General features: G+C 40.5%; 2 protein-coding genes across 2 annotated transcripts in view; both read left to right on the top strand. All coding sequences in view use genetic code 11, as the record gives it.

Moving 5' to 3' along the window:
- Positions 1-1,508: 1,508 nt before the first annotated feature.
- EGR_10461 (Alpha-(1,6)-fucosyltransferase) lies at positions 1,509-2,711 on the top strand (the record flags this gene model as incomplete). Its single annotated transcript, XM_024499710.1, has 1 exon — positions 1,509-2,711. One exon carries the CDS (start codon positions 1,509-1,511, stop codon positions 2,709-2,711), a length of 1,203 nt encoding a protein of 400 aa, XP_024345875.1.
- Positions 2,712-7,873: 5,162 nt separating this feature from the next.
- Positions 7,874-11,605, top strand: part of EGR_10460 (hypothetical protein) — a gene marked incomplete at both ends in the record, with an annotated part of 5,183 nt that continues 1,451 nt past the window's right edge. Inside the window, 2 exons of the mRNA XM_024499709.1 lie at positions 7,874-8,099; positions 10,611-10,681. Coding sequence (XP_024345874.1) covers positions 7,874-8,099; positions 10,611-10,681 — 297 coding nt within the window. The remainder of the gene's footprint in view (positions 8,100-10,610; positions 10,682-11,605) is intronic.

The following is an 11,605-nucleotide window of genomic DNA, read 5'->3' as shown; positions in this document are numbered from 1 at the left end:
CTCCCTCCTCAGTCTAGCAATCGGCAGTCTCTTGCAGCCGCGCACTTTGGTCTTGTCCTAGCCATCGCCGTGTGTCTCTTCATGGCAGCCTGTCCATGGGGACGTGAACAGACCCAATCAAAACAAAAGTCATAAACAACTAAGCCTAGGGAGCTGTCAACATTTGGTTGACCTGCGAGCCACTCAATTTACTAAGCTCCATTCAGACTACACTACTCAAGCTTCCCTTCTACCCGAAATTCAAAAGCGAGGTCGTCTCAAAAGAGGTCGTCCCTTCTCAACTCTCCTTCCAAGTCCACTTACGAAACAGCCGGCAGCTGTGGGGACATTAGTGTGCTCACACTGCCTCCACGGCTTTTGAGAATCAGCTCAGTTATCTCCTATGCACCTGCCTTTCTCTAATCCATCTTTTGCTCCGCAGACAACATCTAATGATCAGCGTCTTGCCCACTGGTCAACTGATTTGGCCTAAACTACACTCACTGACGATGCCAACTCAGTGTTTCTGAGCAGAAAAAGAGTGATGCTTTCGGAATATCACTTAGAGTTGGAGCAGTAGTGTTCTGACGTACCCGTGTCTAAAACTGAAACAATGGTGAGTGAGGGACATTAGATACTTCTGAGCCGTAACACATAGTATTTCGTAAATTGTAGACTAACTACTTTAAAATAGGCTTATTTCCTATTTGTAAGCAGCCGCAGGGACACAATCGTTTTCGCAATAATAAGTCCCGGTGAAGTAGTCCAAGGTCACAATTAAATGTTCCAAAACGGAAGCTATCTTTCAAATAAAGTAACAGTAGTAGCGTCCACGGGGGATGCAATAAATCCGCGGGATATCGAACTGCGACATCTTAACATCCAGCGCTGATTAGGACCAAACTCGTAAACGTCTTCCTTTGCCTTTAAACGTTGCAAGCTATAATTCATTGGAAAGACAAAGCGCAAAACAATCTATAGACTTTAATCAACTTTACAAATATTTTAATTGTTTGAATCGTCTAAATGAGATTTATTACCATGATCGTTATCATAAGTGGGCGTTTTGTCCCAAATAGACTGCTTGATCGGTGCATTGTTAACATTAAAAAGACAACTTTTAATAAAAGTTACTTCATGAACAATTCTCCTCACGCCTTCTGCTAAGATAGAACCTAAATCCACCTGCTTACATTACTCAAAGTTAATTCTTTAGACGTGATTGGATAATTCGCAGCCAATTAACATTAAGAGGAGGGTAACGAGAAGCTCTATTAATATCGTTCAATATCATAAGTCAAAATATGCGTCTGCATCTAACTTCCCATCAAATTTCCTATTTTTCGGTGATTGTATTGCTCATCCTGGCATGTGCCTATCTTAACAAAAAGATTCAGCATATTTTACATCGCCCCACAAACATCTATGATTACTCAAGAATTCAACAAACGCTTAGTGGTACTGAGGTCAACAAGCTCTACTTTCAAATCAGTCAACAGGCTCTGCGCATTTCCCACGAGTTTTGGCACATGAGTCGAGCAGCTAACGATTCAGATCGATTTCGTGATCTCCTCGAAGATATGTCAATCCAACTGGAAGCCCGGTTAACAGTGATGGATCAGCTAACTGGGGAATCAGAGCGCAGACGTGCACGCCTCATTCATCTGGCTAAACTTCTGGAAGATCAACTAAATCAACTACAGAACCCATTAAACTGTAACACGGCCAAGTTCATTGTAACTGAGCTACCGATTTGTGGTTTTGGGTGTCAAGTTCATCACGTTGCTCTTGTGCTCCAGGTGGCCTATGCTTCAAACCGCACCCTCTTCGTTAATAGTAATAATTGGTTTGAAACTTTCTATCCAGTCACAAGCTGCCCTCACACTGGAGCTGATGTGATTTTTCAGCCACCTTCGGTTTTTGCACAGACCGTAGTGCCCTTTGCACCACCTGGTCTCAGGAGAGACTGGGCAGAGGCTCTCAGCGATATCCATGAATACCCCTATGCTTGGTTCAGAGGTATTCTTGTGCGCTACATTCTTCGATTCAGGTCAACTGTATTTTTCAAGAAATTGCGAGCTGATTTGGGGAAAATCAAAGCCAAACCACTGATCGGTGTTCATATTCGTCGAACCGATAAGCTCATAAAAGAGGCCGAATATTTTCCATTGTCACGGTACATGGATAATGTCGAGCGGGCCTCTAGGAGGTTCGAAATCGAAGAAGAGCTTTTGCATCATAAAATTCAGATTCGAAGAACTGTTGTTTTGACGTCTGATGATGTGGGAGTCTTGAAGGAGGCTAAAACTTTCTATCCAAACTACACTTTTATTGGTGATGAAAACCGTGGGACCAGTATCCAGCTGAGAAACCAGAAGAAAGGTATAGAAAGTATCGTGTACGATGTCTTCAGTCTAGCGAACTGTGACCATGTTGTTTGCACATTCTCTTCCAATATCTGTCGCCTCGTCTATGAGCTGCTCTTAACCGATATGAGAGTGTACGGTGACAGAACAACTCATGTACAGTCTATTGATAATATCTACACCATGCACGGCCAACGTAAACGCTACTGGAAGGTTATCGGACGTGCGGTTGGAAGTGACGCCAAAATAAACGATACTGTAGTGGTGTTGAAGAACTTTTGGAATGGCTCCATTGCAACAAATGATGGCAGGATCTTGCCCGCATACATTGTAAAGGAAAGCGTTTTACGACTTCCCGATAAGTGAAATTCCTCGGGAATTTACAAACCTACTCTGTTCTTCCATTTGACTTTACGGCCCTTCTTTAATCTTCTTCCTAACTTGGTTTTTTGAATAAAAACTCCGCCTGAGCAAAGCTTGGATCTTAGTGTTAGATTTTCCTTGAGACTCGCTTATTTGGAGGGATGCCTAAATAAAATTTGTGTTTAAGCGAAAAATTCTGATTCAGAAGGACCTTTTCAGATCTGTAAAATTAGTGAAATATCCACATGGAGTCATTAAAAGAAGTCATTGTAAAATGTGCAAACGCCTAAGACAGCTTCAACCCAACCGAAGTTGTATTAGTGCATCCATCAGAGTCACTTGATCACTTAATGAATTCTCATCCTCTGATAAAAAAAAAGACAAACATCTAGTTGCATAGTAGTGCAATCAGAATAGCGCAACAGGACCAGTGAAACTATGTAGCACCAAGTCCAGAGCTGCAATGTATAAAATGGGTTAAGTGCATGCAATTAATTGTATGTGGCATTGGGTTTTATGCTGTGCACAGCAAATCACCTCTCGCTATCAAATTGATTAATTAAAACCACATTCACCCTATCCGGAATACCACCAACTTTCCTGCAACTTGTTTGTTGTCAAATTTTAATACGTAGCCTCCCTCCGCTTTTGGTCTACGTTCCCGGCGCTCCCTTTAGCAACCTCCCCGTCGGCCACCACAGGGTAGCTGATGTTGTGGGAAAAGTACCCACGACCGGACCGCACCAGGCATCAAGTTTGTGTGCAACTGCAATGGTGTCTGAATGCAACATCACTGATACTTCTTGGCAGTTTCGCCTTATCCAGAGGTCAGATCCGTTTGGTGTCTGCATTGGGGGAGAGGGAATGTGCAGTCTATCATGTATATCCAGTGCTAGTTGAAAGGGAACTGGCCTAAAAGCAAGATCATTTGGTTAAGAATAGTGTTTAAAACAATACTGCGGGGATGAGGTTCTCTGTCCGCCCCTCCATGCTACGTTGATCTTACACCGGTGCTGCCCAGACATTTATGTTTGGGTGCTAGCCATCTAATGGCGAGGTGGAAGAGGCACCACGTGTTTGCGTAGTTGATATCCTCATACATACAACGTGGACCACTTAGCAACGTGCCTTGCCAGTTAGTTCTAAATTTACGCTCAAACATTGTCATGAAAATTCCCAACGCCTGACCAGACAAACTGTCAGCAACTGTAATAACTACATTATATTTATGCGACCCTAAACTATGGGTCGCTTTAAGTCGACTGCAGACACTAATAACTCCTCTTCGTAACGCTTCGCTTAGTGGACCCTGCACGCATTTTCGTGTACCCTTTTGAGTACTTGCTACTGTATTTGCCTACTGTCTTAATTAGCCGTAATTGGGCCTCAATTGGCCCACAACAGCCACCTCGACCATCAGCAGTGGGACACACTTACTGTATACTACAGATGCTAATACTGTCGCAATGTAAACTGTTTCTAACTGTTCGCCTTACCACTGAATACACAGAAAAACAATAAAATTAATGTGAGTACTTGCATTGCGACCTCATTAATGTATCACAGAACTCTACTTTGTTATACGTAGTCGGTATTAAATGAAGGATGGCTGCCAATCTTGTCATCCACCTATTGAGGCATCAGCTTTGATTATTTTGAGGTACCTTATCTGACATCTAAATGGGTATTTCTTACCTTTAAAAGGCCCGCCTATGAATCCCACATTCTTTTGGCGATGAGCAGACTGCATCCAGATGGGCAGTTCTTGAGATTTGCAAAGCCATGCCTGTCAAAATAGCATGTCCTCACATCGTGGTGCGACAATTCAAAGCATCTCGTTTCCACCCTGGAACATGCAATTTTATCACCTCTATAAGAGCCTAAACCTCAAGAAACTAACTGACGTGACACTGGCCATCGTATTGGATATCAAAATAATATGAACCTCAAGTTGTCTTAACATCATCGTTGAATATTCTAAAGGTCTCGCTTTTTACTGCTTTATGGTAACAATGGGATTAAATATTATGGTTATTATAGTTCTGCTCTTTAGTTATAGGGAATTTGAGAATTTAGTGATTCAGTGGTTCGGGTTCATATGTGAGACAATTCTTGTAAAAGATAAGGAGGCATGCAGCCTCCTGTTTAAAATTAGAAGATTGAGAGAACTTGCGAATTGGAATGACATATTATTTCACTTTGCTTGTTGTAACGCAATGAGTGCGAACCCAGCGCCTTCTGCCGCCCTCCGATCTCCACCATCTTCATTAGCCCACAAAATCTGCACTTTTTGGTTCTTCCTAGAAAAAAATTGATTTGCATAGTACAGCTGCGCGTTACTCTTCAGCGCTTCACATTTTCATAGTACCGTACTTTAAGTTGAGCATTGCGGGACTATATTCAATGGTCAAAGGAAAAAAGGTCAGGAGATGATGCGGTTAAGGACTTTGAAGCTTACAAAATTAGTCGCTTTGCCGGTAAATCAATTCCAAATCCCCAGTTGTTTTTATTTAAATATAATAAGATGTTTTGGCATGCTTGAGTATTAAGAGCGCTGCAAGATGTAAGTGAATGTCCCAGTAATGCGTCCCACAAAATTCTCTTTAAGGCTAAAGAACAACTGATAGTTACTGTTGGCATAAAAAGGAGTGGAAATTTTGCCTGCGATTTCATTTTCGGTGGAGTTTCAGCCCAGAGAGAGGATAGCACTTTTAGTCATAAGACTGGTGACAAAAATGGCTTAACTTTTGAATTCACTCATTAACTTTCGCAATTAGATTATCTACTTTTTTGAGTTTTTTTGCTCTAATCTTGCAAATCTATACTATTTTTCGAATTACGTACAGATAAGATTACATTCTCCTTGAGTTAAGCTAGCATTGCATTAGAATGCAACCCTTTGTAAGCTAGTACTACGGTCGCCTAATTTCATGATCCGAATGGAGAAAACATGAAACTGCAGGAGTGAAAGACATCTTTTGGTAGAATTCAAAAAACATTTTAAGGTTTTTGGTTGACTACAGCCTAAGCTTGCTGAGCCTTGTGCTCTTGACAGCAGCCCCTCTGTTATTGGACGAACTGAATGACGTAGACAGAACAAATTCAGAAGCTGATGCACATTGTCAACATCGCTTATCGACGAAAAAATCATAAGGCGCTTCCACCACGCCATATGAATTTTTATTTAAGAAAAAAGACTTCATAAAATTCTTTACTGAATGAGGTTTCGACTTGGCATGCAGCTCAAGTTGCGTATGGAAATGAGATGCAAGTTTTTCAACAGATTAATTACAATAGCCAATTGCAAATAAAATTTAACTTCCATTTCGATTCCTAATTTTACAATATTTATTGATAGAGGGTCTCCCTAGATTAAATTTAAGATAAATTTCTCTAGCAATGGGGAGCGCAATCTTGCCTACTTACGACGCCTGAGTATGAAACGAAAGTCAGAAGTACTACAAATGATAATACTTTAGTTGAAGTTTTCCCCTGGAAATACCAGAAAAACAGAGCTTGTGTGAAAATATGTATGAAAAGGAGTGACCACTTGCTGGTCATGACTAATCAGGTCACTGCCACTGCGTGCAAATGCTCGTAATTGCCATTCAGATTTTTAGAGTGCTGGCCACTGCGGAAATGACATGGACATTTTCAATTCCAGTTGATCCACTAACGTGCAATTCAACAGTTAGCATAATGGTTTTTTAAGTAGCACGATGCTGTCCCATTGGAGTCTTTGCTGAAGAGAAAACGCTTGCAGAAAATTCACAGGTTATCAACTAACGAAAAGTTTTGTAACAATTCTGATACGCGTTGTTAGTTTGAATGTAAAATGGGGACAGCCAAAGCAAAAGAGCGTCCTGTTATACAGAGGAAGCTATGTCTATTTATGTAGGGGTATGGAAGAACAAGGTAAACCATAATCGTAAGCAACTATCATTCAATCTACATTTGCCTAAGCTCCCACAGCTTTGCGGTCAATGACAACGCATTTACCTCACGGACCACATAAATGGGTCCTCGACTGGAGGACTCAAATAATGCCGTACAGCTTTAAATCCGGTAAGCAGGAATAGTGATTTGAAAAGTTTCACACTAATTAGTGAAAGTTAGCTTAACGTATATACGTCGTATTTGAGTAGATTTACACAAATAAAGGTTGGCCAAATTCATCAGTTTTGTGGACGTCAACCAACAGTTCATCATTAATGCAAATATTGCAGAAAATACGAGCAAAGGACAAAGAATCATGCTCTTTTTCGATGCGGAACAGAATTATAGTAAGAACACTTCACATCAGAAATAGTTACAGTAGCCAATTTTAATTGATGGTTTAAAGGACCGTATTTATTTGCTCACATCCAAGTAAGCATGCCAAATTCCAGAATAAAGCAGACACGAAATGTAAGCTGCGATGAGAGTTGATCCTCAATGCTGGTCGCTAGTTATCATTATTTCTTTTTCGAGGTTTATGAGGTATTCAAAATAAGCCTTCTAGTATCGACACTAATATATTACTTTAGCTCTAAATTGCCTAACCGGGAACAATCAAGTAACTTGGTTGAGAGCATTTTGAAGAAATAGGAAGATTTCGATGATGTAAACATTATTCTTGACTCTATGGGCTCCATCACAACTTCCAAATTGCCATGGCATGACAGAAAATGTAATAGCATGGTTTGGTTTTGAGCATTTCATCATCGTCTTCCTCGATGCCTTTCTCAAAAATCCGGCCTAGGCGTGTGAAAGTGAAGCATGATTAACCTAATAACAATGTTGAGACAGAATGCATCAATTTCACATAAGAGGACATTCATAGGCTTGGCAGACAGTTGATACTTCTGGGTAATGCTGATCATCCTTTGTAAAGCCACAGAGTTCTCTTACTGCATAAGAAGTGACCACTGAAACATTGGCGTGTCACTTTGGAGTGCACTTGAAGCGCACGCGTGTTCAGAGTGTTCGATTAAGCAGATTGACAATGTGCCATTGGAGCAGCTCATTAAAGTGTGTGATTCTTTGGAATTTCGTTGGCTCGATTCACGATTCCACATACATTTGCTTCATGATTGTGCTGTTGATTTACATTCTTCGCTCCGGCTAAAGTTATTGCACTATAAGTAATTATGACCACTGCAATTCGTGCTGCTTAGCCTTATTGTATGAAAAATGAGGCCCGACATGTTCCTCTATTTGCCCTCAATGCTGTTTTTTGGGTCGTTAAAGTCCGGCTCAAATCACACTTTGTCAATATTGAGTTAGGCGAATTCGCTTTAAGCTCCCTAAGCAAAGTAAGTAAGAAGATACCAGGTTCTTTGCCTTGTTCTAAAGCTCAACATTTACCTTCTACTCGTATCTATTCCATCTGTACTTCAAGACAGCATACTGGTAAATAAAAATGTACTATGTCTTTGGCAGCGCTTTTAACTCAACATGGGATACTGCATCGTTTGAGGTTGCATGTTGGTAGGTAGGTAGGTCAAAGTCACTGGTCATAAGTAGCAGTCAAGTCATTATTTCTAGGTCCAAAGCTCTAAAACTAACGTCAGAGTAAGGCGGACGGTAAATTAGTATTTGGCTAAGTTGGTTTTCAAAGTAGCTAGGCTTGGTATTAAACCTTATTTCACACTTCCACAATAATCACATCAACACAAATTTGTGCCGTAATTTTGCATTACATTACTTTTGTGCTTTGATTAATATACAACAATTTTTAATTGGAAATTGCGAAATACAGCAATTCATTCGCTTCCTTTTATTCTTCCATTTTTCTCAACAAAGCGTGGATCCCAACTTATGAACGCCGAAGGACTTTTCTGTGGGTGCTTTCGGCTCAGGTGTAATCCTTGATGGGGTTCTACTTCTCCTTTAACAAGTAGGTAATGAGGACGTCGAAATGGTTGATCGCTAATAAGAGAACAAAATCGACAATGGCTCAATGGGCGATTGTGTGAATCAATTAAGGATAAGACAGATCGTCTAATAATCCTAAGGTGTCTTGTGTATGTTTCAATCAGCGGAGAAGCTTAAAGGTAGTTGCTGTGATAAGAATGAGATGCCTTAAAGAAAACTGTATTAGCCCACGTGTTCTGATTTATTTTATTTTATCAAACCCAATAACTTAACTTTTTAACTACATGGCCAATCAGAGAAGAAAATTTACATGGTCGGAGTGAATGTCTATGGCTACTGTTTAATAAGCAAAATAGTACTAAATGTGCAAAACAGCAGGCTGCAACAAACTCCCTTCCAAGTACCGTTGGCCTGGTAGCATGGATGTCATTCTGAAATATTAAGGTTTCGAGGCCAACTTTAGATCGTAGCACATTTATAAATTAACCGTCCCTAATACCCCTTGCCTCCATTAACGACTAAGAGGTTGAAGCAGATTTGCTAAAAATTTAGATTTAATTCAGTGTTACTAGGCACAGATATTACCAACGTCTCACTGTAATGATGCACCGGTATTCGTATACTCCCAGTGCTCTTCTAATGAAGGGACCGTCGGTGATAGCAATTGACGAGGAAATCGGATTCCTCTTGGATAGCAACTACTGGAAAATTGCTTTAATAGTAGGTTTTAAATAACAATCAGAACGCTATGATTAAGTGCATTGCTGTGTAGTGCCTCACCTTTCCCTGAATTCGCAAGAAGTAACAGCAGTATGGCAGAAAATCTCTTAATAACGTACTTTAGATATAAAAGGCTACTGGTGTGGTCCGAGCAGAAGTACAATCTGTCCAAACTTAAATGACCGCGTAACCAAACGCAGCTCATTAAACTGGCCAACCATTATAGCTGTTTGTCAGTAAAAACAGATCATTATTAATATTTGAATTTGCTCTGAAAGTTAGCCATTAATCTTGTTTCTGAAATGGTTTAAGTGCGTGTTTGGATGATAGATTCATCACAACGCTTGCCAAATAACTACCTCTTACTGGATGGTGGGCAATGCACTTCAGAGTTACTCACGCCACTACGCTTTTAGGAATAATGATAAGGCTAAGAGTTGACTACTGCCGCTTCGTGAGGGGGAAGATAGGGCAAAGTTCACCTATCTTCCATAAGTCAGATGGCTGTTATGTGAAGTGGGAAAGTGCCAGCAGTGCATGGCCCCATGACATGGGCTAGAGGCAAGTGGAATTGCGTTTCGAAGGCAACGGTGGTGACGAAAGTTAATTTTTGCACAAGATAATGGTAAAAGGGTGGTGCTCTCATGATCTACTTGTAAGAGAAAGAGCGACTGTTTGCACCACTTAATCACTCGTGCAAAAATCATGGAGAATTCCATGTGAATATCTGCTCCACGACATGCCAAAACCTTAAAGAACCAGGATCCGATGTCGTACCATAAACAGCCACTAAACGATAGATTCTCTCCTTTTGAGGCACAGACAGGCTCAGCCAGACTTCGGTTCATTTTCCTGTTCACCTCTGTTCAGACTATTCCAGTTTCCTTTGTTTGAAGAAACTGGATAATAATGAGTTTGATCTGCTCATCATGCAGAAGTGATTTGACTTATGTGAATACATTTGTTTGGCAACCTCGTAGTCGTCAAAATGAAAGGAGGGAGTTTGAAGTGACCATGGCAACGGTCGGCAGGCATTACGTGTTAGATTGCAAAATTAGACGACGTTTACGCAGAGTATTTTCGCGTAAACGACTTTTCTTGCTCGTCCAAAGTGATTTTATGAGTAAGGTGGATTCCCATTCCCATTCATCTTCCTATCTTCCGGTGATTCACTCCAGGAAGGCAGTCACCAGTACCAATCCACAATCCTTTACCCCTTTTCAGTCCACTTGTCAGCAACAAGTTTTCTTCCCCACCGCTGCTTTGTTAGCTCATTATTGAGTTTCATGTGTGAGCCATCTCTTTAAATCGGTGAAATAACACTAGACGACAAAATAAAGAAGGATTCATTTTCTTCTATATATACCTCTTCTGACCATATACAATGTGTATCTAACGTAAATGACAGGTCCTTACTGCCTGCCTTGAAAGGTGATCGCGACAAATATACAGGTTTGTCCAGGTCCGTAATATTACACTGCAATGAGCCTCCTACGATCAGTAACAGAGGTTTAACTCCACAAAGTTGTGTGTGGTCATGCAAACCAAGCTTCATTCCAACAAACACTCATCCGTCCCAAGTAAAATCTTCCATACATCAGACTGTTTTGATATACAGAGGATAATCCTTCTGTTAGTTGCGGTTTCAAGGTGCAAATCAATCACAGTCGACTAGCAATGGCACATACAGGCACACATTTTTCTAAAAAAATTGCAAGCTGTTTGACTTTTCAGTCGAAAATCGTAGTTTGAATTAGCAGGCAATTTATCAAAGTTTGACACCCTCCGTTTACGCTGTTTTGGGAAACTTTTGTACGCAAAATATTAAAAGTGACTAGAATTCTGCTGTTTTGGATCAGCTAGGAGGTTTTGGTTTCAGTGTTGGTAGTTCTTAGGCATGCAGCGGTGACTAATAGGGTTGCCAACGCATGAAGTGCTTTCTAATCCAGTTTGCTATTCGTAATCGTCATCACCGTATCTTTCAAGCATCTATAAAGGCTGGGTGGTTATTCGATTATTCCATATTTTTTTACCAGCTAGCGTACCAATTCAGCATATCAGACTTACCCATGGTAAATTTATGTGAATTTCTGTAATGCTCACATTCTACTCTTCATATTAACTTTGAATCCCACTGTTAATATTCAATGGTTTCATGAGGTAGCGTAATTCGCAGTTTTTAAAGCAGATAATTTTGCTTCCCAGTATCCATGAAATTTGATTATGAATGCAGTTAAATCAATGCCACGTAAAAATATCTGCTTTATTAGGGGCAGAAGCTCTGATTGTCTATCCAGCATACACAATATATCAGTTAATGT

Source organism: Echinococcus granulosus (assembly GCF_000524195.1).
Source record: "Echinococcus granulosus chromosome Unknown EG_S00222, whole genome shotgun sequence".
Classification (NCBI taxonomy): Eukaryota; Metazoa; Platyhelminthes; class Cestoda; order Cyclophyllidea; family Taeniidae; genus Echinococcus; species Echinococcus granulosus.
Note: the sequence above shows the minus strand (reverse complement) of the source record. Positions and strands in the feature narration are given on the sequence as shown.